Source organism: Pantherophis guttatus, chromosome 12 (genome assembly GCF_059756535.1).
Source record: "Pantherophis guttatus breed Tessera chromosome 12, ASM5975653v1, whole genome shotgun sequence".
NCBI classification, from domain to species: domain Eukaryota; kingdom Metazoa; phylum Chordata; class Lepidosauria; order Squamata; family Colubridae; genus Pantherophis; species Pantherophis guttatus.
Window position 1 is genome coordinate 6,331,649 of NC_142074.1, and position 23,446 is coordinate 6,355,094.

At 41.1% G+C, this 23,446-nt stretch overlaps 1 protein-coding gene across 1 annotated transcript in view; it reads left to right on the forward strand.

Moving 5' to 3' along the window:
• Positions 1 to 23,446, forward strand: part of TRPC5 (transient receptor potential cation channel subfamily C member 5) — a 286,202-nt gene that overhangs the window by 135,525 nt on the left and 127,231 nt on the right. Inside the window, exon 3 of the mRNA XM_034435068.2 lies at positions 12,280 to 12,801. Coding sequence (XP_034290959.1) covers positions 12,280 to 12,801 — 522 coding nt within the window. The remainder of the gene's footprint in view (positions 1 to 12,279; positions 12,802 to 23,446) is intronic.

The window sequence follows — 23,446 nt, forward strand, 5'->3', positions numbered from 1 at the left end:
ATTGATAAGCAAGGGCTGGATGTCTGACCTATTCCTTCTATAGTCCACTATAAGCTCCTGGTGTTAAGGACCAAGTTATTGTCTCCACAGCATGAAAGCAACCGGTCCACCTCATCTCAATAGGCAGACTCATCCCCACTGTGATATCATCTGCAAATTTAATAATAGTATTACTGGCGTGAGTGGGAATGCAGTCAAGCACATAGCGAATATAGAGTAAGGTACTCAACACGCAATCCTGTGGTGTAACAGTGTTAAGAATAAGGGCTGAAGAGATATGATTACCTAATCTGACCCTCTGAGAGTGGCCAGACAAGAATCCATAATCCAAAGGCAGATTGAATAAGAAAGCCCAAAATCCATAAGATCCATAAGTTTAGACACTAGTCTATATGGAAGAAGACAGAACATAGATTAATAAGGTTGGAAGGGATCTTGGAGACCTTCTAGTCCCTCTCAAGCAGGAGAACCTATACCCGTGATGGCGAACCTATGGCACGTGTGCTACAGGTGGCACATGGAGCCATATTAGTAGGCACGCCAGCTCAGCTCTGGGGTGCATGCACACGCTGGCCAGCTGATTTTCGGGCCTTCTGGGCCCACCAGAAGCAGGGAAACAGGCTGTTTCCTGCCTCTGGAGGGCCTGGGTTGGGGGGAGGCCTGTTTTTCTTTCTTACCTGGCTCCAGATCCTCTCTATCTGGGAAGGGTGAAAACAGCCATTTCCTGACTCCCAGTGGGACAGCAAGTGACTTTTTTGCTGTCCCCAACCTCCAGAGACTCCTAGAGAGGCTCCTAGTGACTCCTAGAGAGGCTCCTAGAGACTCCTAGAGAGGCTCTGGAGGCTGAGGACAGCAAAAAATGTCAGTTCCTGTCCCACCGGGAGTTGGGAAATGGGCCATTTCAGTCCTTTGGAGGGCCTCCAAGAGAGTGAGAAAGGCTGTTTTCACCCTTCCCAGATAAATAGAGAGGATCTGGAACCAGGTAAGAAAGAAAAACGGGCCTACCAGGCCATCATGTGCCAGGAGCGGAGGGGGGGTTGTGCACGCATGCGCGTGGGCACATGCACACGTGACCCTCCCCCGCCTCCCCTCTTCTGGCACGCGATGGCAAAAAGGTTAGCCATCACTGTTATAGGGGATATAGACATGGAATCCTTGTCATGGTCTGATCACTCGCTCCTACGCCTGGACCTTCGAACCGCTACACCCCACCGCAGGGAGGCAGAGCCAATAAGATGGGTCTGCCCCAGGCACTGATGGATCCTGATAGGTTCCAGATGAAACTTGGGCCATTTCCTGAGGACCTGGCACACGACTTGGCTGAGGATTTGGTGGCTGCTTGGGATCGGGCGGCTAGTGGGGCCTTGGATCGAGTTGTGCCTTTGCAGCCTCTGACCCGGTGCCGATCCCTCACGGCTCCTTGGTTTACCGAGGAGTTGAGGGAGATGAAGTGCCAGAAAAGACGCCTGGAGAGCGGTTGGAGGGCCAGTCTCGCTGAATCTGACCGAACACTGGTAAGGTCGCATATTAAGGCCTACCTAGTGGCGATAAAAGCGGCAAAGTTTAACCACTTTTCCACTCTTATTGCATCATCAGAGAATCGTCCGGCCGCCCTGTTTAGGGTGACCCGCTCCCTGCTTCACCCGGGAGCACGGGAGGACCCCCTGGAAGGCAGGGCGGAGGATTTCGGACAATATCTGTATGACAAAATCGCTCAGATCCGGGGGGAGTTGGACTCTGACTGGGTAGATTCAGGCAGGGTGACGAGGAATAGTCTTGAGAATCTTATCTGGGAAGAGTTTGACTCTGTGACCCCTGATGACGTGGACAGTATTCTGGGGAGACTTAGTGCGGCCACATATTTACTGGACCCGTGTCCCTCCTGGTTAGTACTGGCTTCCTGGGAGGTTACATGAGGCTGGCTCCAGGGAATTATTAACTCTTCGCTGAGTGAGGGTTACTTCCCCACGGCCTTGAAAGAGGCGGTGGTGAGGCCTCTCCTCAAGAAGCCTTCCCTGGATCCAGCAGTATTAGCCAACTATCGTCCTGTCTCCAATCTTCGCTTTGTGGCGAAGGTTGTTGAGAGTGTGGTCGCACGATAGTTTCCGCAGTACCTGGAGGAAACCTCTTATCTAGATCCGTTCCAGTCGGGTTTCAGGCCCGGGCACAGCATGGAAACAGCATTGGTCACGTTGGTTGATGATCTCTGGAGGGCTCGGGACAGAGGTTGCTCCTCTGTTCTGGTCCTGTTAGACCTCTCAGCGGCTTTTGATACCATCGACCATGGTATCATGCTGCACTGGTTGGAAGAGTTGGGGATGGGCACCGTGTTATGGTGGTTCTCCTCCTTTCTCTCTGACCAGTCGCAGTTCGTGTTGGCAGGGGGGCAGAGGTCGACCTCGAGGCCTCTCATATGTGGAGTGCCTCAGGGGTCGATTCTTTCGCCCCTCCTGTTCAACATTTATGTGAAGCTGCTGGGCGAGATCATCCGTGGTTTTGGGGTGAAGTACCACCAGTACGCTGATGACACCCAGCTGTACATCTCCACCCCTGACCACCCCAACGATGCCCTTGAAGTAATGTCCCAGTGCCTGGAGGCTGTACGGATCTGGATGGGGAGAAACTGGCTCAAACTCAACCCTTCCAAGACTGAGTGGCTGTGGTTCCCGGCATCCCGATATAGTCAGATGACTCCATCTCTGACTATTGGGGGCGAGTCTTTGGCCCCCTCGGAGAGGGCCCACAATCTGGGTGTCCTTCTGGATACGCAGCTGTCCTTGGAGGAACATCTGATGGCTGTGGCCAGGGGGACTTTTTGTCAGGTCCGCCTGATACGCCAGTTGCGACTTTTTCTCAATCGGGATGCCCTGCGCACAGTCACTCATGCCCTCATCACCTCTTGCCTGGACTACTGCAACACTCTCTACATGGGGCTCCCCTTGAGGGGCACCCGGAGGCTCCAACTGGTCCAGAATGCGGCCGCGTGGGTAGTTACGGGAGCTGCATGGCGCTCTCATACAACACCCTCCTGAGTGAGCTGCACTGGCTCCCAGTGGTCTTCCGGGTGCGCTTCAAGGTGTTGGTCATCACCTTTAAAGCGCTCCATGGCATAGGACCTAGATATCTTCGAGACCACCTGCTGCTACCGACGGCCTCCCATCGATCTGTGTGCTCCCACAGAGAGGGCCTCCTCGGGGTGCCATCAGCCAAACAATGTAGGCTGGTGACCCCCAGGGGGAGGGCCTTCTCTGTAGGGGCACCCACCCTCTGGAACCAACTGCCCCCAGAGATAAGGAGAATCCAAGACCTCAGTGCCTTCCGCCGTGCCCTTAAAACCCTCTTTTTTCAGCAAGCAGGGCTGGCTTAACTTTTTTTCTTAATTTTTTAAATGTTTTAAATGGGTTTGTTATTGTTCTTAAATTACGGGGCCAAATTTATATATATTCTTTTAATACTATTTTAATGTTTGTAATTTATGTTTTTATTCGGCTGTACACCGCCCTGAGTCCTCAGGGAGAAGGGCGGTATATAAATTGGATATAAAATAAAATAAAATAAATCAAAAGTATGACAAATCAAGGCTTGAACTATCTCACTTTGCATGTAATGAGTCTATCTCATATATTAGTTTCACCTTTTAAATTGCATTACTGAAATAAATGAACTTTTGCACAATATTGTAATTTTTTGAGTTTCACCTGTATTGTGATTAAATATGAACAAATAATTGAACATGTGAATAGTAATAATAAAAAGGAGATCTCTAGAGATTATATTGAGATTAACAATAACACAATGATGATTATAATGAGATTAATAATAATATAATGATGATTATATGGAGATTAATACTGAATGATAAAAGAATAAAAGGTTGGAAAATATTAAGAAATTTAAAGAAGTCCAGGACCTGGATTTATAAAATGACTATATTGAGATAAACAAATATGAGAAAAATTATGTTACAGATATTTAGAAATGAAATAGGGATTGAAGTTAAAATAAATGGAAAGTAGATTACATTAAAAGAAATATAGCAATGGATATAATGAACCAATTTTTTATTAAGATGTTAAAAGATACTATTTGAGGAAATTGATGGTTATAATAACTGGGATATTGTTTAAATACCTATAACAATTGTTATAATTTGAATATTTTTAATAATATAACTACAAAAGTAAAAGATGATTAAGAGTGAGAAATATAAAGATAATTATACTGGGATTAACAGTAATTAAAATGATTACACGGAGATTAACAGTGAGAAAAATAAAGATGATTACACTGAGATTAACAGTGGAATAAAGATGATTGCACTGGGATTAACAGTGAGAAAAATAAAGATGATTACACTGGGATTAACAGTGGAATAAAGATGATTACACTGGGATTAACAGTGAGAAAAATAAAGATGATTACACCAGGATTAACAGTGGAAGGATAAAAGAAAAGGCTAAATTAGAAAATTGATAGCTATAATAATTGGGATATTGTTTAAATATGTATAACAATTGTGATAATTTGAACATTATATGATTATGATTTATAAACAAAAATTACTTAATTGGTGTTATATAAATGGTATGGTTTGATAGCTAGAATTTAAGATAATTGGAAAATTGTGTTAAAAAGCATTATTTGAACTAAATTATTTTTAAAATTAAAGATAAGATTTAAATTTGATAAAGTAATAATGGAATAAAGATTTAATGAACATAATGAAATATAAATATGTTTGAACTTTATTGTTAATAGTGAGGGTTTAGGGTAAGAATTGTTGTATTATGAGTTATTAATTGAATTAAGAATTAAGGTGGGTTAATAGAAGGGTAATTGTTTTAATTAAGTAAATATGTGTTAATTTTTTTAAGATGGTATTAGTTGAATATGTGATCTAAGATTAAGAAATAAGTGCTATGGCAAAATAGAATAGATAAAATTTTGTTAAAGATTTTGTTAAAAATTGAACAAAGTGATGACCGGATCAAAGCACTGTTCCGAAAGGATGTAATTTGTATGTTCGGAAAAAAATAAAAAAACTTTTTGAAAAAAAAAAGAGAGGAGAAACTGTAACAGTGGTGGGTTGCTCCCAGTTCTGTCCAGTTCTTGCGAACCTGTAGTAAAAGTGGCAGGAGTCTCTGCCTACCCGCCCAGATGTCATAATGGACGATCTGCGCATGCACAGAAGCGTGTGTGCTCCCATTGCAAACTGGTGGTAAAAGTAAGTAGAACCCACCCCTGATCTGTAAGAATCTTGCTTGTAAGAATTACTTTCCAATGAAAGAAAATATCTATCACTTAAGGTTGAACTGTGAAGTTATGGTGCCTTGCAGAATTCATCACACTAATGATGTTCCCTAGTTGTGAAATAGTGAAGTAGGTATGAAATGTCTGCTAGCAAACAACCAGGTTCAGAGAGCACCAAGAAATCCAAATAGCTTCCCCCAAAAAAATCTTGATACTAATTCATCAGATCCATGTTAGGGGCTCAACTTCTGTGTGAGTAGGGCAGTTTTGGGCACTCTTTTATTTATTATTTATTTATTTATTATTCAAATTTCTATATCGCCCTTCTCCTTTCGGACTCAGGGCGGTGAACAGCCAAAATAAAAACATCTATACATAACATTACAGTTAAAAATAGAGTTAAAATAATTTATAAATTTGGCCCGTAATTTAAAACTTGTCAATTTAAAATCAATATTAAAATTTTAAAACTAACCCTAAAATCAAGACAGACCGGCTAACTGAAAAAAATAAGTTTTTAGGGCCCGACGAAAAGTCCGGAGGTTGGAGATCACTCGTATCTCTGGGGATAGATTGTTCCATAGGGTAGGTGCCACCACAGAGAAGGCTCTCCTCCTGGGAGTCGCCAGCCGGCATTGTCTGGCCGACGGCACCCTGAGGAGGCCCTCTCTGTGGGAGTGAACCGGCCGGTAGGAGGCTATTGATGGCAGAAGGCGGTCCCGTAAGTACCCTGGCCCTAAGCCAGGGTACTTACTTTTCTTGTCATTCTTATGTCAATCTGTGCACAGAGAGTTTATACTTTTTCTGAAAGAATCCCACACCTTCCCTTATCTATTTTAGACCACAAAAGATCCCTGTTGATCTTTTGGCTATGTTTCTGCCTGGAGTACCTTGGATGGTCCGAAGGCAAATGGGCACAGAGTTCAGCTGGAATTAGTCATACTCTTTGAGGTGGTGCAGTGGCTGAGTAGTTAAGATGCTGAGTTTGTCAACTGGAAAGCTGGCAGCCCAGGTTCAAGACCCAAGCACCACACGACGGTCCTGTTCTTGCTCCAGCTCCTGAAAAGCTAGCAGTTCGAAAACATGCAAATGCAAGTAGATGAATAAACACCACTTCACTGGGAAGGTAATAGTGTGATGTGAGGTCATGCTGGCCAGATAACCATTGAGCCCTGGCTCAATGCAAAAACAATGGCCTTGAAACGGAGATGAGCACTGCTCCCAGAGTCTGCAATGACCTGCAAAATAAAATCCACAAAGACTTCTTTACCTTTTATTGGACAAAGTGGGCTGGCTGAATGGAGAATCATGCCAGGCACTGAGCACCACATCAAGTTGCATATGCGAGCAACAAACAGAAAAGTCTGCCTTCCAAAGGGAATTGTTGGCAAATCTCCTGCCAAACTCTTTGCTGTGTTTGAAGGTTTCAGCCTACAGCAGAGGTCAATAATAACTCATTATGGGGGGTGCACATTAGCCTTTGCTGCTAGGTGTGGTGATCATTTAATAGCAAACTGCTGTGGGGCTGGCAGCTTGTAGACCATTTACATCTCTTTCTTATTGAGAAATCCTGCTGCACAGCTCTCTCCCTTCCTTAAAATGGGGGTGTTTGAATAACAATTCCTTCTGAACAACAGATTCAATCTGAGATTGAGAGGGGGGGAAAACAGTGGAAAACACTAATCTTTCTTTCAATCCACCATTTCTGTCATCTACTGTAGAACCTGCAATATTTAACTACCAGAATTATTTCATCAGTTTTATTGCTGATTTCTCTTTCTCTTTTGCCAAAGGTGAGTTTACACAGAATTATGCATTCTGATAGTGTGATGGGTGTGTTTAGCAGGAGGCCTCCAAAAATTCCATTTTCAAATGTGGGAATGGTTATGGGATGGCTTGGGTTTCTTTTTTTTTTCTTCTCCTTTTCTTATGCTTAAAAAAGAAAGAATTGGGTTTTTTTTTTAGAAAAAATAAATTTTGGTTGAGGCTGAATTGGCATGCCCCTTCCCAATTTACAGAAGTTCATTTAGTTACACGGTTCATTCAAAGTTACAATGGCACTGAAAAGGGACATGACCAATTTTCACAGTTACAACCTTTAAAGCCTCCCCATGATCATGTAATCAAAATTCAGATGCTTGGCAACTGACTCATACTTATAACCGCTGCTGTGTCCCAAGGTCATGTGATCACCTTTTGTAACCTTCTGACCAGCAAAGTCAATGAGGAAGCCAGTTTCATTTACCAATTATTTATTTATTTATTTATTTATTCATTCATTCATTCATTCATTCATTCATTCATTCATCCATCCATCCATCCATCCATCCATCCATTCATTCATTGTTTGTTTGTTTGTTTGTTTGTTTGTTTGTTTATTGGTTCAATTTATATGCCACCCTTTTCCGGAGACTCAGGACGGCTTACAATGCGTTAAGCAATAGCCTTCATACTTTTGTATATACCTGCTTAGTAGGGCTTTCGCCCCCCCCCAAAAGCAGTGTTCTTTTTTATACAAAGTCAGCTTATTGCCCCCACAAACCGGGTCCTCATTTTACCTACCTCGAAAGGATGGAAGGCTGAGTCAACCTTGAGCCTGGTGAGATTTGAACTTGTAGTAATTGCAGGCAGTTGGTGTTACTTAAAGCACTTAACAGTGCTTTAGTCTGCTGCGCCACCAAGGCTCTTTAAGTTATGTTACTAACTTAACAACTGCAGTGATTTACTTAACAACTGTGGCAAGCAAGGTTGTAAAATGGTGCAAAACTCAGTTAACAAATGTTCCACTTATCAACAGAAATTTTGGGCTCAATTGTGGTTGCAAGTTGAGGATACTTGTATTTTACAAGAGCTATAACATTAAACTACCTATAACCATCTCTTCCTGGTCAAACAAAAGATGCTTCAAAGGTTATGCTTCTGGAAGTGATTTATAGACAATAGTGGTTCCATTTATTTTTTAAAAAGATATTACATTAAAGAAGTGTATATTTTAAAGATATACGTAAGAGAAATTAACATAATAAAAACAACACCCAAGAACTGTATTTAATAGAGAAATTTTGTATTAAACTCCTATTAATACTGATGTGACCCAACAAGTCTTCATTTTTTTCCCTGGGTTTGAAAATTATTATTATTTAATTGAATACTAGGGGTATTCTTTACTCCTAGGAACAGCGCTTGACCCTGCATTCTTAGGAATAAAGATGATTTGAGTCAGCATATTGCCCCCAACAATCTGGGTCCTCATTTTACTGACTTTGGAAGGATGTAAGGCTGAGTCAACCTTGAGCCGGTCAGGATCGAACTCCTGGCAGTGGGCAGAGTTAGTCTGCAAACCTGCATTCTAATTATTGTGCCACCATGGCAAGTTGGGTGACCTTGGGCTAGGTACTGTCCCTCAGTCCTAGAAAGAAGACAATAACAAAGCACTTCCAAAATATTGCAAAGAAAACTGCAGAGTCCCAGTCAGTCACCAAGAGTCAATGTTGACTTGAAGGTACAATGATCATCATTATCATCATCATCGTCATTATCAAGGATTATAAGAAGTAATTATGATTAACCTCATTTGTTTGTCTCAACACCAATAGTGTCAGACTGCGGTGCTATCTCAAAATTAAATGAATTTCCAAACTGCCAATCTTTAAGGAAATCTTTCTTTAATTGAGCTCAGCCACCGGATCATGACTCCGCGCGGACAAGACTGACCTTTTGCCTCCCAATCCCTCCCTTTCCGATCCCCAAATCTCTGCTTCTCATTGGCTGTCTTCCAAGTCATTCTTCAGACTTTTTTTCCTCGTCATTTCCCAGGAATGTGCCCCCTCCCTTCATTTCCATGACAACCGGGCTTCAAAGGGATTTAGCAGGCAAAAGTTTCAGAGCTTATCTCTTGCTCTCCTCTGCTCTCTCTATGACAGCATTAAAACGCTGACATATAGATTAGATTTTTTTGTGCATGGTATAAGAGTCATATACTGTATAATACTCTCAAAATTCCAAATGTATATACTGGTGCAACAGTATTTGGACCCTCTCCACAATGCACAATTAGGATATAAAGGTAATGAAGACACAAAGGTTCTGCATTTTAAAAGTTGTAAATGTAAATTGCAAATCTACTTAAAGGCTCCCTCCTCCCCCATCCAGAGTGAAATGCTGACCACATAGTTAGTAAAGTGGAGCAGATTTATTCTACTCAGTGCATCTCTAATAGCAAAGTACAGACATCATATTTTACCGTCACAAACAGGAAATCTATAGATATGTGCTTCCTCTCCATGGTTTCTGCTGCTTTGTTTTCTATTCAAGACATGTCAAAGCTGGCTCTCTTACAGTATCCTGAGCACTGAAATAAAATTGTGGCATATATATACTGCGGATGGAATGGGGACTGAACCTCAAGCCAGACTGTCATGAGAGATTCAGCAGTTTTTGGCACCACGTCTACATTCACATTTAGAACCTGGGATTCTCACATTTTCCCTTTTTTATCCCACTCTCCGAACTTTGAATTGTTGGGTCACCAAAAGTCCCATAATTTCTTAAGATTGAAGCATAGCTTTTTGACATTGAGTAAATTGGCTTCATGTTGATTGGACAGGGTGAGTGAATGTATGGTAGGGGTTCATCAAGGTCTTGTGAAAGTCTTTGGAGATGGATGGAGCTGATGGAAGAAAAAAAAATGCAAAGAGGATGACTTTCTCTAGAAAAATGTCTTGGAAAGGGTTCCTCATTTGGATTCCTCACTTAGATGTTTGGTGGATTAGCCTGTGTTTAACTGGAACAAAACAGGAGCTAGATTTGCATTCAGCTTGAACAGCTCACTCTAGATCAGGGGTTGGAAACCCATAGCTCTGGAGCCACATGTGGCTCTTTTATCTCTCTTCTGTGGCTCCCTCCTTTCATCCCTCTGCTGCAGAGAGAAGCAGCTGACACCACTGCTGTTGCCACCTCCATGCCCTGCCCGCTGCTCTTGGAGCACCTTGCGCAGCACAGTGAAATTTAGAATGCTTCACAATGGGGAGACAGGGTCCCATCCTCCTCTTGGACCCCATTATGATGCAGAGCCACAATGTGACCCTGCCCCACTTGCCCCTGGCAACAGCAGTGGTGTCGGCTGCAGTGCAGGTCAGGCCAGTGTCTCAGGGTGAAGAGCAGGTTGCATGTCTCCCTGAATGATTGAGGTGTATCCAGCACCAACAAAGGCCGGAAGTAGCCGCCTGCCATTTCCTGCTGCAATCTGTCAGGCAGCGAGACATAGAGAGAGAGATACAGAGAGAGAGAGAGAGAGAGAGACTCACACACAGAGAGAGATACACACACACACACACAGAAAGAGAGAAAGAGAGGGACAGACAGACAGACAGACAGACAGACAGAGAAACAGACACAGACAGACACAGTGAAACAGAGAGACAGAGAGAGACACACACAGAGATAGATAGAGAGACAGACAGACAGAGACAGACAGACAGACAGACAGACAAAGACAGACAGAGACAGAGACATAAAGAGAGAAAGGTAAACAACACACCGGAGGCTGGGTGTGGCAAGAGGTTGCTGGGAGGGGAAGGGTGAGGCAGGGCCGGGCATGGCAAATAATTTAACAACCAGTTCTCTGCCCTAATGACCAGCTGGATAGGTGTGGCTGAGTTGGGTCATGTGACTGGGTGGGAGTGAGTGACATGGAGTTGGTCGTGCCAACCCAGTCACACCGGTTGTTAAATTATTGGCTCCCAGTGTTTTGTTTTCAGGAAAATGGGTCCAAATGGCTCTGAGTGTTTAAGGTTGCAGATCCCTGGTATAGGATCTCCTGTTCAAGCAGGGGGTTGGACTAGAAGACCTCTAAGATCCCTTCCAACTCTATTATTCTATGTCTATCCTGTCTAAGTGAGAATTATTGATGTCAAGGGTTATGTTCTTCTATTTTGGGATTCTTGGAACCAAACCTGGACTGGATAGAAGCCACCCCACCTCCAAGTAGTTTGTTCTCTGTGGTCATGGAACTAGGCAGATTAGTCCCTTACTTTCAGGTACTACTCAGAATTTCCTGGTCAAAGTATCTTTGGAGTTGTGTGTTGCTTTATGACCCCAATATAGGGATATTTGGGGATATATATATATATATATATATATATATATATATATATATATGTGTGTGTGTGTGTGTGTGTGTATGTATGTATGTATGTATGTATGTATGTATGTATGTATGTATGTAGGTCTTTGGTTATTCGGGTCTTCTCCCACGTAAAATTGGAAGTGTCTTGGCGATGTTTCGACGAAGTCTCATTCGTCATCTTCAGGCTGGTGTTCTCGGCTTCGTGCTTCCAGGAGCAATGTGAGATCGCAGCGGTCTCTTCCTTTTAACTGCTAGTGGGGGTGTGAGCTGATTGGGTGGGAACTTGGCTGTGTTCTGATTAGGTGGAGGTGTGTTCTGATTGGTTAGGGGCTTGGCTGTGCTCTGATTGGATGGGGGGTTGGTTGTGCTCTGATTGGCTGGGGGTGTGTTCTGTTTGGGTGGGGGCTTGGTTGTGCCTGAGGTTCAATCCCCATTCCATCCGCAGTATATATATCAATCAGTTCTTCTTCAAGGATGTTTTATTTTTAACTTTCCCATCCAGCCTGCAAGCCAGGGATTTTCTGATGGTTTGCCATTCCAATACTAACCAGGTTTGACTCTGGTTAGCTGTTTGAGATCAGGCACGTTAAACTATGTACTATTGAGGATGAAGTCTGCTGAGGACAAAAGATCCAAGCTTGATTCTAGATGATTTAATGAACAATTCATGTAGTTTTTTGTGCAACAGTATGGCAACAGTTGATCACCTTTTGGATTATTTATTCAACTTTCCTCTCTGGGATTCATAGGAGTCTTACAGGATATATTTTAAAACATTGATTGTAGTGTTGATGAAGTGAAATAGATGTTGTATGAGTCATTTGAACCTTCCTCTTTATATGATGTATTTTTAAAGCACTTGTACAGAAAAGATGCTAACAGCCTGAACTGATTTTACCTAGGTTCCCACATTAATGATGGACACCCAATTTTCAGAGTTCACCCCTGATATCACTCCTATCATGTTGGCTGCTCATACCAACAACTACGAGATCATAAAGCTGCTTGTCCAAAGACGGGTCACCATCCCACGGCCACATCAGATCCGATGCAACTGTGTAGAATGCGTCTCCAGTTCAGAAGTGGACAGCCTGAGGCATTCCAGATCGAGGCTAAACATATATAAAGCTTTGGCCAGTCCTTCACTCATCGCCTTATCTAGCGAGGACCCGATCTTGACAGCCTTTCGGCTAGGTTGGGAGCTGAAAGAACTCAGCAAGGTGGAGAATGAGTTCAAGGCTGAATATGAGGAGCTTTCCCAGCAGTGCAAGCGGTTTGCAAAAGATCTACTGGATCAGGCACGCAGCTCTCGAGAACTGGAAATCATCTTGAACCACAGGGATGATCAAAGTGAGGAGTTAGATCCCCAGAAGTGCCATGATTTGGCCAAACTAAAGGTAGCAATAAAGTATCATCAGAAAGAGGTAAGGCTTCTTATTTCTTCTTCTGTTGTGTGTGAGGATCTTTGTTCCCTTTTCTGATTGCTGATTGTTAAAAATTCTGTTTATATATAGCACCACAGATCAAACAAAGAGTACAGTCACCATGTGCTTTACTACTTAACTGCTTAACTCTAACAGGAAACAGGAAACTGTATTTAGAACAAAAGAACATAGATTCCATAGATCCAAACTTGTAAACACTGCCATTTACTAGCTGAATACTACTGTAGTCGTTGCATAAAAATACATAGAATAGAATAGAATAGAATAGAATAGAATAGAATAGAATAGAATAGAATAGAATAGAATAGAATTCTTTATTGGGCAAGTGTGATTGGACACCTGAAGAATTTGTCTTGGTGCATACGCTCTCAGTGTACATAAAAGAAAAGATACATTTGTCAAGAATCATAAGGTACAACACTTAATGATAGTCATAGGGAAACAGTCAATATACATCTTAAGGATACCAGGAACAAGGTTATAGTCATACAGTCTTAGGTGGAAGGATGAGTGGGTGATAGGAACGATGAGAAGATTAATAGTAATGCAGACTTTACATAAATTCCAACAAAATGTATTCTAACACTAATCTTCTCATCTCCAGCAGCATCTAAGGGATTGGAATTGTGGTGCTTCTCCATTTCAGATTAAAATGCTTACTTGAAGTCAGTTTTCCTAGTTTTTTCAGTCTTCTGATAAACATTGGTTATTTTCTTTTGGAGGGACATTTGAGATATTGAGAAGCTTCTGGCAGGCATACAGTATTTGCCAAATGGCTGTTATAATATGCATAAGCATAAGGCTCATTCAATCTCATTGTATACATTTTGTGCATTGACAATAAAGATTTGATTTGATTTGGTTTGAAGCAGTAATAAAACTTCAATTGAGGAGGAACTGAGCTAACCTGGAGGATGTGTTCTGGATCTTTTTGAAATGCCAGATCTAAAATGCCTCAAAAGGTTTATGGTTCAGAAGATTTATTTCTGGAAACTGCCAAACTGTAACTTCAAATGGGCAAATGTGCTCTAAATTGGACAAACTATTAATCAAAGTATTAATACTGTCTACTGTTGATTTCACCCCATTCCTAAGAGATCTGTAAGGAGCGTCCATAAGCGCACCAACCTGCCTACCATCCCCGTCCCAATGTACCTTTCTTTTTGTATCCATTTCATGTATTCATAATCATGTTTCTACTTTTATGTGTTATATATGCTTGATAAATTAAATAAATAAAATAAAATAATACATAAATAAATAATGACAGGCGTGGGGAGATATGGTGGGAGACAAGAAGCAGGCTGTTCTCATGGAACATAGGGCCAATGTCTTTTGTAATCCAGATCTTTGGTCTCAGTCCCTGTACCCAGTTAAGAGACTTTCAGAGGCCTGGGTTTTCAGCTGCTGCTTCTAAATGCCAGATAGGTCTGTCCTAAGGCCTCCCTCATTTGTAAGCATTCATGAGAGGACTGAACTGATAGGTATACTGAGGTCTGGCTGGGTTCAGAGGTGGGAGTGCCCTTTTGGAGATGTTTGCCAGCTCTGTTTGGGTTTAGCATCAACTGGGAGGGTGAAGGTGTGGTAATCATCATTCAGGAATTTCATGTTGAACCACCGCTTACCTGTTCATTAAGTTGAGCTCTAGGGGTTATTGGGATTGTTGCTGTCAGACCTGCTCCAATCTGATCCCTTAAGAGAGAAAGACCCTTGACTCCATTTGGTTGAAGCAAAAGGTTAATTTACTAAAAAGATGTTGGCTGCAGTAAAGTCAAGCTAGCTCTGGGCTTCCTGCACTCAAAAGATACAGAAAGGTTTCCTCTCATCCTAGCCTTCTCCCCACCCCCCCATGACCAATCCATCTTCAGCCAATTGGAACTCATTGAAGTGTTTTGAGAATGCTGAGATGTTTTGAGGTAATCAACATTCTTTCTCAGGGTGCCTGGACTTAGATACTGGTACAAACTGGTGCCAAGCTTCTCTGGTCTTCATCACCTGTCAATTCCCCCCTCCCTATTTCCCATCATGTACACACACAGATTTATTGCCCATCTATCCTTCCCTTCTCTTTCTAGCCTTTGATGGCAGGATGCCTGTGAGGCACCAAGCTGAGCTTGGCAGACCTGTAGTTGCTCTGGTACCATCCTCCATGATGCACAGCAACCTCCTTATCTGAACTTCTTGACTCCATTTTTGGGTTGGCAGTTCTCCAGACTTATGGTTTTGGTGGACATCAACCTTCTTTCTCTAAGAGCAAGGTCTGAGGCAGCTCAGGAGTTCATGACCACCATGATAACCAAGAGGCCAACATGGGAGCATGATCCTACACTGGATCTGGTGTTCCTGTTGGAGCAGCAGCTATGTGAAGTGCATTAAAGAGTTGGTAAGTGGATAGTATTTGAAATTCCACACAGAAATCTCAGCTGCTCTGGAGTTGAATGAGGTGTTTTATCTCTAGACAGTTCCTCCTCAATATGGCCATCTTGAGATAAACATCACTGGCTTTCCAAGATGGAAATGAAATTGCCAAATTGCTCAAGATTTTTGCTTAGTTCCACATCTACCCACTCATACCCAATTAGCATAAATTGTTTGAACTCTAGTCAGCTCTGAAAATGTGTGGGAATCATATAAATGCATCTACGGAATGTTGACAGATGGCATTTCCTGGTCACATTTACAGTTTATTCATGGTGGCATGCTGCTGTGAAAACAGAGTAACGTTCTTCCACTGCACTGTGCACCTGCTGCAATCTTTTAGTAGCAACATATGGGAGTGCCCCATGGCAGGCAGAGGTTGGAGAGGAAGAAGGGAGATAGAACATAGAATCTTAGGGCAGGAAGATTTTGGAGGTTTTCTAGTCCAACATCTTGTTCAAGGTAAGACACCTTATACCATTCCAGTCAAGTCTATTTTTGAAAGCCTCTAGTGATGCAGCATTCCATTGATTAATTGTTGTCATTCTCAAGAAATTTCTCCTTATTTCTAGGTTGGATCTTTTCTTGATAAATTTCCACCTATTACTTCTTGTCATGCCCTCTGGTGCTTTGGAGAATAGGTTAACTCCCTCTTCTCTGTGATGGACTGCTATCATGTCACCTCTAGTCCCTCTCTTTGTTAGATTATCTAGTTACCTCAACATGCAGCACATTGCTGCATGTGATGGACTGATGGAGGCAGAATGGGACAACTTGCTGCAGCCAAATCACCATGGCCAATTTGCCACAGCCAACTCACTGTGGGACAACTCGCTGCAGGACAATTCAACAATTCAATTTAATTATTTAAAATAATTTTAAAAAATATTTTAATTTTTGTCATTCGCATTTCGTTTTGTTGGCATCCTTTCTTTAATAATTCTATTCCACTATTTCTTCAATATTAGTGTAACTCTTTTCACAAGTTGGCGAGTTCTCCCATAGTGAATTGGCCATGGTGATTGGCCCTACAGTGAGTTGGTTGCAGGGGTTGGCCGCAGCAAGTTAGCTGTGGTGAGTTGGCCATGTGTTGTAGCTGATCCCAAACGACGAGGAGGCTGGTGTGGGGTCACGCCAGCAGCCTGTGCAGCCGGCGCTCGCATCAGACAGCGAGGAGGCTGAAGAGGATGTGGTGCCAGAGGCAGAGACTCAGCCAGGGCCTTCAGAACCTCCAGAGGCTCCTTCAACTGGAGAGAGCAAAATGGAGGAGCCTCTCCTCAATGCTCGAGCACGCAGGGCTGCCAAAAGGCAGGAGTGGCTACTCAGGAGGAGGAGGTCTACTCGAGAGTAAGATTTGAGGATAATTGGCCACTCCCTTAGCCTATTTAAGTTGCACACAGTTAGTAATTTCTTGCTGGAAACAACATGTAATTATTACAGAGCATTTTGGAGAGTGAGTGTCTTATCATATCTTGTTTTCTGGGCTGGTTGCCAACCTTTGCCGGACTTTGTTCATTCTTGGTACGTTATAACTTTGATAAGGACTGTTGGTGTGTATCACAATCCTTGGGAATCCGGAGCTGGGGCAGAACACCATGGCAAGTTGGCAGTGATGAATTGTCATAGACCTGATACAGGTGTGGACTTAGTGAAGCCTGGGTGTGGGGAAGGATGGTGTTGAATAGATTGGAGTCCGAAACCTGGAGTTTCTGCCAACTCAGGGGCTGTGTTTGGACCACATATTTAAGCTTGATGGTTGAATCTTACATCATCAAATAGGCTTGGCTTGCACTTAACTTGTAGGAGGGGAAAGGAGAGAGAGATTTAACCTGGGTAATCCTTGTTGATGTTTCCTTATGAAAAAAAAACTCTCATAGTTTCACAGTTAGTTTATTGTGGATTCTCAGCTCATAAATTTTTTTAATGCATAATTTTAATTAAAATAAATTTTTGCAAAGATTGAAAAAGCTACAGAAACTGAGAAGAAGAAATAGAAAGATTATGAAAGAGTAAAAGAAAAAAATGAAGAATAGCAAAAACGAAAAAAGAATATCTAAAGAAGTGAGCAGCAAATTGCTATATGTATTTGTATCTAGTATCTTTTCTCTTTTTCACGTCCACCATGAATGATAAAGTATTCCTTCATTTTTTGATATTTTCAAACAGTCATTGGAAGTACCTGTAGACATCTTAGACAATATCTCTAGTGTCATATCATTGCAATACTTATTTAAAAAAAATTAATATACATTTCCTGTTGAGAATCAAAAAGGAAGCTGAAGTCTATCACTGGAAACTCCTCCTGTTCTCCTGCTCCCATTCATAGTCAGTTGTTCAAGATGTTAAAAAGTTAGGCATTAAAAGGGGAATTATTCAGCTGGCCCTTTAGGAAGGGTTATACTTGAGCCTTCCAGCCATACCTTGAGCCCTGAAGATTTAAAAAGCCTCTTGATCTGGTTTAAAATACCCTTCCAAATACAATTCAAATCAGGATTGAATTGCAAAGCACATATGTGAAGGAAGAGTGAAAAGCTCAGAAAGAGGGGGAAGGCTGAGAAAGTCATGGTTGGATGCACTTGATGAAATCTTTAAAAATAAAAAATAGTGAGAAGCCTTGGTAGTACAGTGGTCTAAGGCACCCTGTTATTAAGCTGGTTATTAAGACCAGCTGCCTGCAATTACTGCAGGTTCGAATCTCGCCAAGGCTCAAGGTTGACTCAGCCTTCCATCCTTTCTAAGGTAGGTAAATTGAGGACCCAGTTGTGGGGGCAATAAGCTGACTTTGTATAAATATACAAAAGAATGAAGGCTATTGCTTAGCACATTGTAAGCCGCCCTGAGTCTCCGGAGAAGGGCGGCATATAAATCAAAATTAAAAAAAGGGGGGGGGGAGGAAATGTATGAAGCAGAAGATGGATGTGGTGAAAGACTGGCCAACTATGGAGATGCATCATGAAAGATATCACTTAGATTCTTCTTTTCTTTTCTATTTCCAATTCTTGCTTATACTTTTTATTTTTTTTTTGTCTTTATGTAGCAATACTTACTAGAAAGGGAAACGCTGCAGGGATGTGCAAGTAGGTACATCTCTGAGGGATAAACACTAACATCACTTTAATCCTGCTAATTCTAACCCAGCAGGAGTCAAAATGATTGGATCATATGTTAGTTTAATTAGTAATATCTCTATCCACAAATGCCATGGATCATTACTGTAAATTTAGAAGTGATCACTCTGATTTGTAGGATTGGCTTCTAAATAAATCTGTTTGTCTATTCTGTCCAACATCGTCTTCTGTTAATCTAGATAGTTTTATAATCCACAAGCCAAGCCTTTCTCATGGTATATGAAGGCTTTTTCATTTAATTGGAATTGATGAAATGTTATCTCCAAATACTCATACCTTTGTGAAACTTTCAATAAGTCCTGATCTCTCTTGAGACCAAATAAGTCCTGACCTCTCTTGAGAGCAAACTAATTGTTAAAATATAGAAAATGTTTATGTAATTTTGATGTGAAGTGCAAGTCAGGATCTATTCATTTCAGCAAGAAGTGGATCTTGTTTAAGAGGTCCACCATCCATTCTAGTTTTGGTAGGAGATTTAAAGTGATATAGGGCAGGGGTGAAATGCTACCGGTTTGGGGCGGTTCACCTGAACCGGTAGTGAAAATGCTACTGGTTCGCCCAAACTGGTAGTAAAAAAATGCTTTAAAAAGTAAAAAAAAAAAAAAAAAGTTCTGATGATCACGCAGTACAGCTGATCCTCGGAACATTTTTTTACTTTTTTTTAGCATTTTTTTTTACTACTGGTTGGGGTGAATAGATTGTTTAAAAATGCTTTAAAAAAGTAAAAAAAAAAAGTTCTGACAATCAGCTGTGACAATCAGCTGTGACAATCAGCTGTGACAATCAGCTGTGACAATCAGCTGTGCTGCGTGATGGTCGGAACTTTTTTTTTACTTTTTAAAGCATTTTTTTACCACCTATTGCCCGAACCGGTATTTTTGTGTAAAGTATGATAGTTTGTTTTTGAGCTCTCTATGACTCTGTGACATTCCTGCTTGTTGCAGGGGCCATTTTGTATGAAGTCCAGCTGCTTTTGCATTGTGTGTGAGTCAGTTCAGTGGTGGGTTCCAAACTTTTTTACTACCAGTTTTGTGGGCGTGGCTTGATGGTCATGTGACTGGGTGGGCATGGCTTTGTGTTCATGTGATTGGGTGGGCATGGCCAACTTGATGTCACTCATGTCAAGGGTTAGAGTTAGGGTTAGGGTTAGGGTGCCTGGCCTCTCCTCACCTCAAAGGCCTCAATGAGATACAATTTCCCTGTCTATTTATTTACTACTACTTAACATCCAAAATATACTATTTAATCCTATGTATATATGCCATATGTGTACATAGATATTACATAGTATAGAGTGTGTATAGGCAAAAAAAGATACATTATCTACTATATATACTGTATGTGTATGTACACACACACACACAGCTCTTATAAAACTATACACATTCAACCTCACTTACTACATTTGGAAAAACACACCCAGAGTCCACTTTCTGCCACACATGTACCTATAACTTCTGTACATTTAGAACATTTCACATACCTTCAGATGTTCTTCCCTAGCTTGCACATGACTGTTAGAACCAGGAGAGGTCATGGATTGAGTAAAATGTGGTGAAACTCACTTAACAACGCTCTTGCTTAGCAACCAAAATTTTGGGCTCAATTGTGGTCATAAGTCAAGGACTATCTCTGCCTTCCTCTGCATGGCAGCCTTGTCCTAGTAAACTCCTTCTCCTTTCTGGCAATTTTCCTTTCTGTTAGAGGCACCAAAATAATCCAGATGATATAAGGTTTCCTGCTGGAGCAGGGGGTTGGGCTAGATGGCCTCCAAGGTCCCTTCCAGCCCTAGATTGCTGTCCTGTTTCAAAGCGTCTTCTGAATCCAAAGGGAACAATCCAAGTCGCTAAACCCCCCCCCCCAAAAAAACAATCCACATCACATCTGTTTTAGGGGAGGAGGTTCAATTCATCGCCCAGTTAAAGACTGAAATGAAATGCTCCAGGCTGACAGTATTGCTTTCAATGACATTCGGCTCTGAGTCAGATCGGGCTTTTTTTTTTTTTTTTTTGCATGAAGGAGGAACACGGGGCGAACGAAAAAAAAGAGCCTCCAGCTTCCGACAGCCCATCTCTCTCTCCCCCCCCACCATGTTTCCCTTTTACCTTTCTTTAACCCGCTTTGCTTCCCTCCCCAAACTTTGTGAAGCATCCTCCTTGCCACAAAGCCCTTGAGGCGGCTGCAGGAGAGGGAAAAGGGGGAAAAAAGGCTCTGCCTCTGAAGCATCTCAAAGGAGACCTCCTTGTGTGTGTGTTTGGCAGGCTGAGGCGAGCCAGGTGAAGGGAACCAGGGAACCACGCCAACTGCAATCAGCCCCTTTCCTTCTGTGTGCCACCAAACACACAGAGAAGGAGGTCTCCTTCGAGAGGCTTCAGAGGAAGAGCCTTTTTTTTCCCTTTTCCCCTCCTGCAGCTGCCTCGAGGGCTTTGCGGTGTGGAGGACGCTTTCTTCACAGGCTGTGAGGATGGGAGCAGCCCCCTCCCGAGGTTTGGGGAGGGAGGGGCATGTTAAAGAAAGGTAAAAGGGAAGCAGGGAGGGGGGGTGGCAAGCTGGCCACAGGGACACGGGAAGGCCACGTGGAAGGCAGACAAGCTCGTTGGCGCTATCCAGGCCGAAGGGAAGGAAGAGAGAGATATATTTCTCAAAAGAGCCTTGATAGTACAGTGGTTTAATGCACCCTGTTATTAACACAGCTGCCTGCAATTTCTGCTGGTTCGAATCTCTCCAAGGCTCAAGGTTGACTCAGCCTTCCATCCTTTCTAAGGTAGGTAAAATGAGGACCCAGATTGTGGGGGCAATAAGCTGACTTTGTATAAAATATACAAAAGTATGAAGGCTATTGCTTAACGCATTGTAAGCCGCCCTGAGTCCCCGGAGAAGGGCGGCATATAAATCAAATTAAAAAAAAAAATTCCTCTTATCTTTTTAATTATTAACAATATATGTTTATAAATCACATCTTAATCATTTCTATTTCCCCCCCGACCTAATTAGTTCTTAATGTAATCTTGATTCGCCTTCTTTTCCCTTTTTTGATTATATTTCAAATATATAATTTAAAATATTACAATTATTATAATTCCCCCAATTAAATTTATCCATATTATTACAACTTATCATTTTATAAACCTCCAACACTGCAATTAAGAATATGACAATTCTTGCAATTTCTCTAATTTTCAATATAGCATATTTAAAACATAAAACATAAGTCTTATTTCATTTACTTCATACATCTCTATATTTTCCCATCATTTTTTTTATTCAAAAAGTTTTTTTTATTTTATAAACAAACAATACATAATCAATCAGTCAATATATCTTCTGAATACATCTTTTTTGTCTTCTTTTTGCTCCTCCAATATTTATCATATCTTAATATTCATTTCCTTTATTATGACATTTCCCCCACTTTCCTTACTTCTCTATTAATATATTTATCTTTTAATTTTATTGAAAATTAGACAACCATTTTATCCCCACACAACCTTCAACCCCCCCTTCCCCACCCCCACCCCCGACTTCCCAGAGCAAAAACAGGGTATAGCATTTGTTGTAGCGCGGGAATAACGAGAGGCACAAGCAAGCTAGTGACAACAGCTCTTTAATTCAGGATGAGACTTCAGCAAAGAAACACAGGCAACAGCCCTCCTTATATACAGTTCAGAAATAACCGTTAACCAATCACAAGCATTCCTGCATTTGAATTTCCCGCACAAAATAGATACATACATAATAGCATTAAACAAACATAAGCTAAAATATACTAACTTACTACAAGATTCAAAACTCCCTCATACTCTTTAACTCCTCTTTTAAAAATTGTTCATCAGCCTCCCCTTTTGAAGTTCTAATTTAAACATTATAAAACTTTCTTTAAAGCATATCTTTTTAGAAGAAAAAAAAATATTTTATATCCATTCAATTTTAAATTAACCATTTTAATACTTCAGTAAGTTTTAAAAAAGACATTTCAATAGAATATTCTTCAGAATATAACCTTAAAGATACTATTAATCCATTGAGTTAAATTATTTCTAACTCTTGAATTCATTCTTCAAAATATCAATTTCGAAACTTTCAGAAAGCTATCCATTAACTTTAAAGTTAACCATTTTAATACCTCAGTAATTTTTAAAAAGCTATCCATTTTTAGTTAAACATTTTTACTTAAACTTAAAAAAAAACTAATTTCAGTAAACTTCTTGAGTTCATTCTTCAAAATTTCAAAACTTTCAGAAAGTTATCAATTAAGTTTAAAGTTAAGCATTTTAATACCTCGATAATTTTTTTAAAAAAGCTATCCATTTTTAGTTAAACATTTTTACTTAAAAAATACTAATTTCAGTAAACTTTTCAAATTTATTATTAAAATCCTCCCCAAAAGAAACTAATCTTCAATTCTTCCTTTCTTTCTATATTTTTTCCAGTCCTTCTTCTTGAATAGTACTTTCTTCTTCAACATTGCTCCTCCCCCTGCTTTTATTTTCGAAAATTTTTGAATATAGATTTGAGGCTGATGCTTCTTTGGAAATCGCTCTCTTCTAAAAGTTATCTCCTTCAATTTGAAACCTCCATTTCGATTCTTCCTGTTTATATAATCAGTCACTTCCTTCCTTGAAAATTGATTCTGTCTATCAAGCCAAAAATTGTCACGATAAAGTTTATCAGTCTGCAGGAAAGAATCTATTTGCTGCTTTTCAGTTAACTGCATAGAAGCTTCTGCCAAAACCTCTGTTTTCTCTGTGCTAACTTCCATCGTGATCCTGACAGCCTCTTTTTCCTGCTCCAAAGTCGAAATAACTTGATTTTCTTCCTCTTTTCCAGCCAGCAAATCATTGTTGTTCTCCAGATTATAATTTTGAATAGTCCTTTCAACTGATTCCAATATAACAGAAGTATAAAAATTTAAGAGTTCTTGTAAAACCTTTACAGTCACAACTTGTGAATTTGCTGGCTCATATAATAATGATCCTCCATCCAAAAAAATCCTTATATTTTCTAAAGGTTCCAGTGAAGGATCTGTCTCTTGAGAGTTAAGACTCTCTACAACGACGAGCTAGAAACCCGAAGAAGTT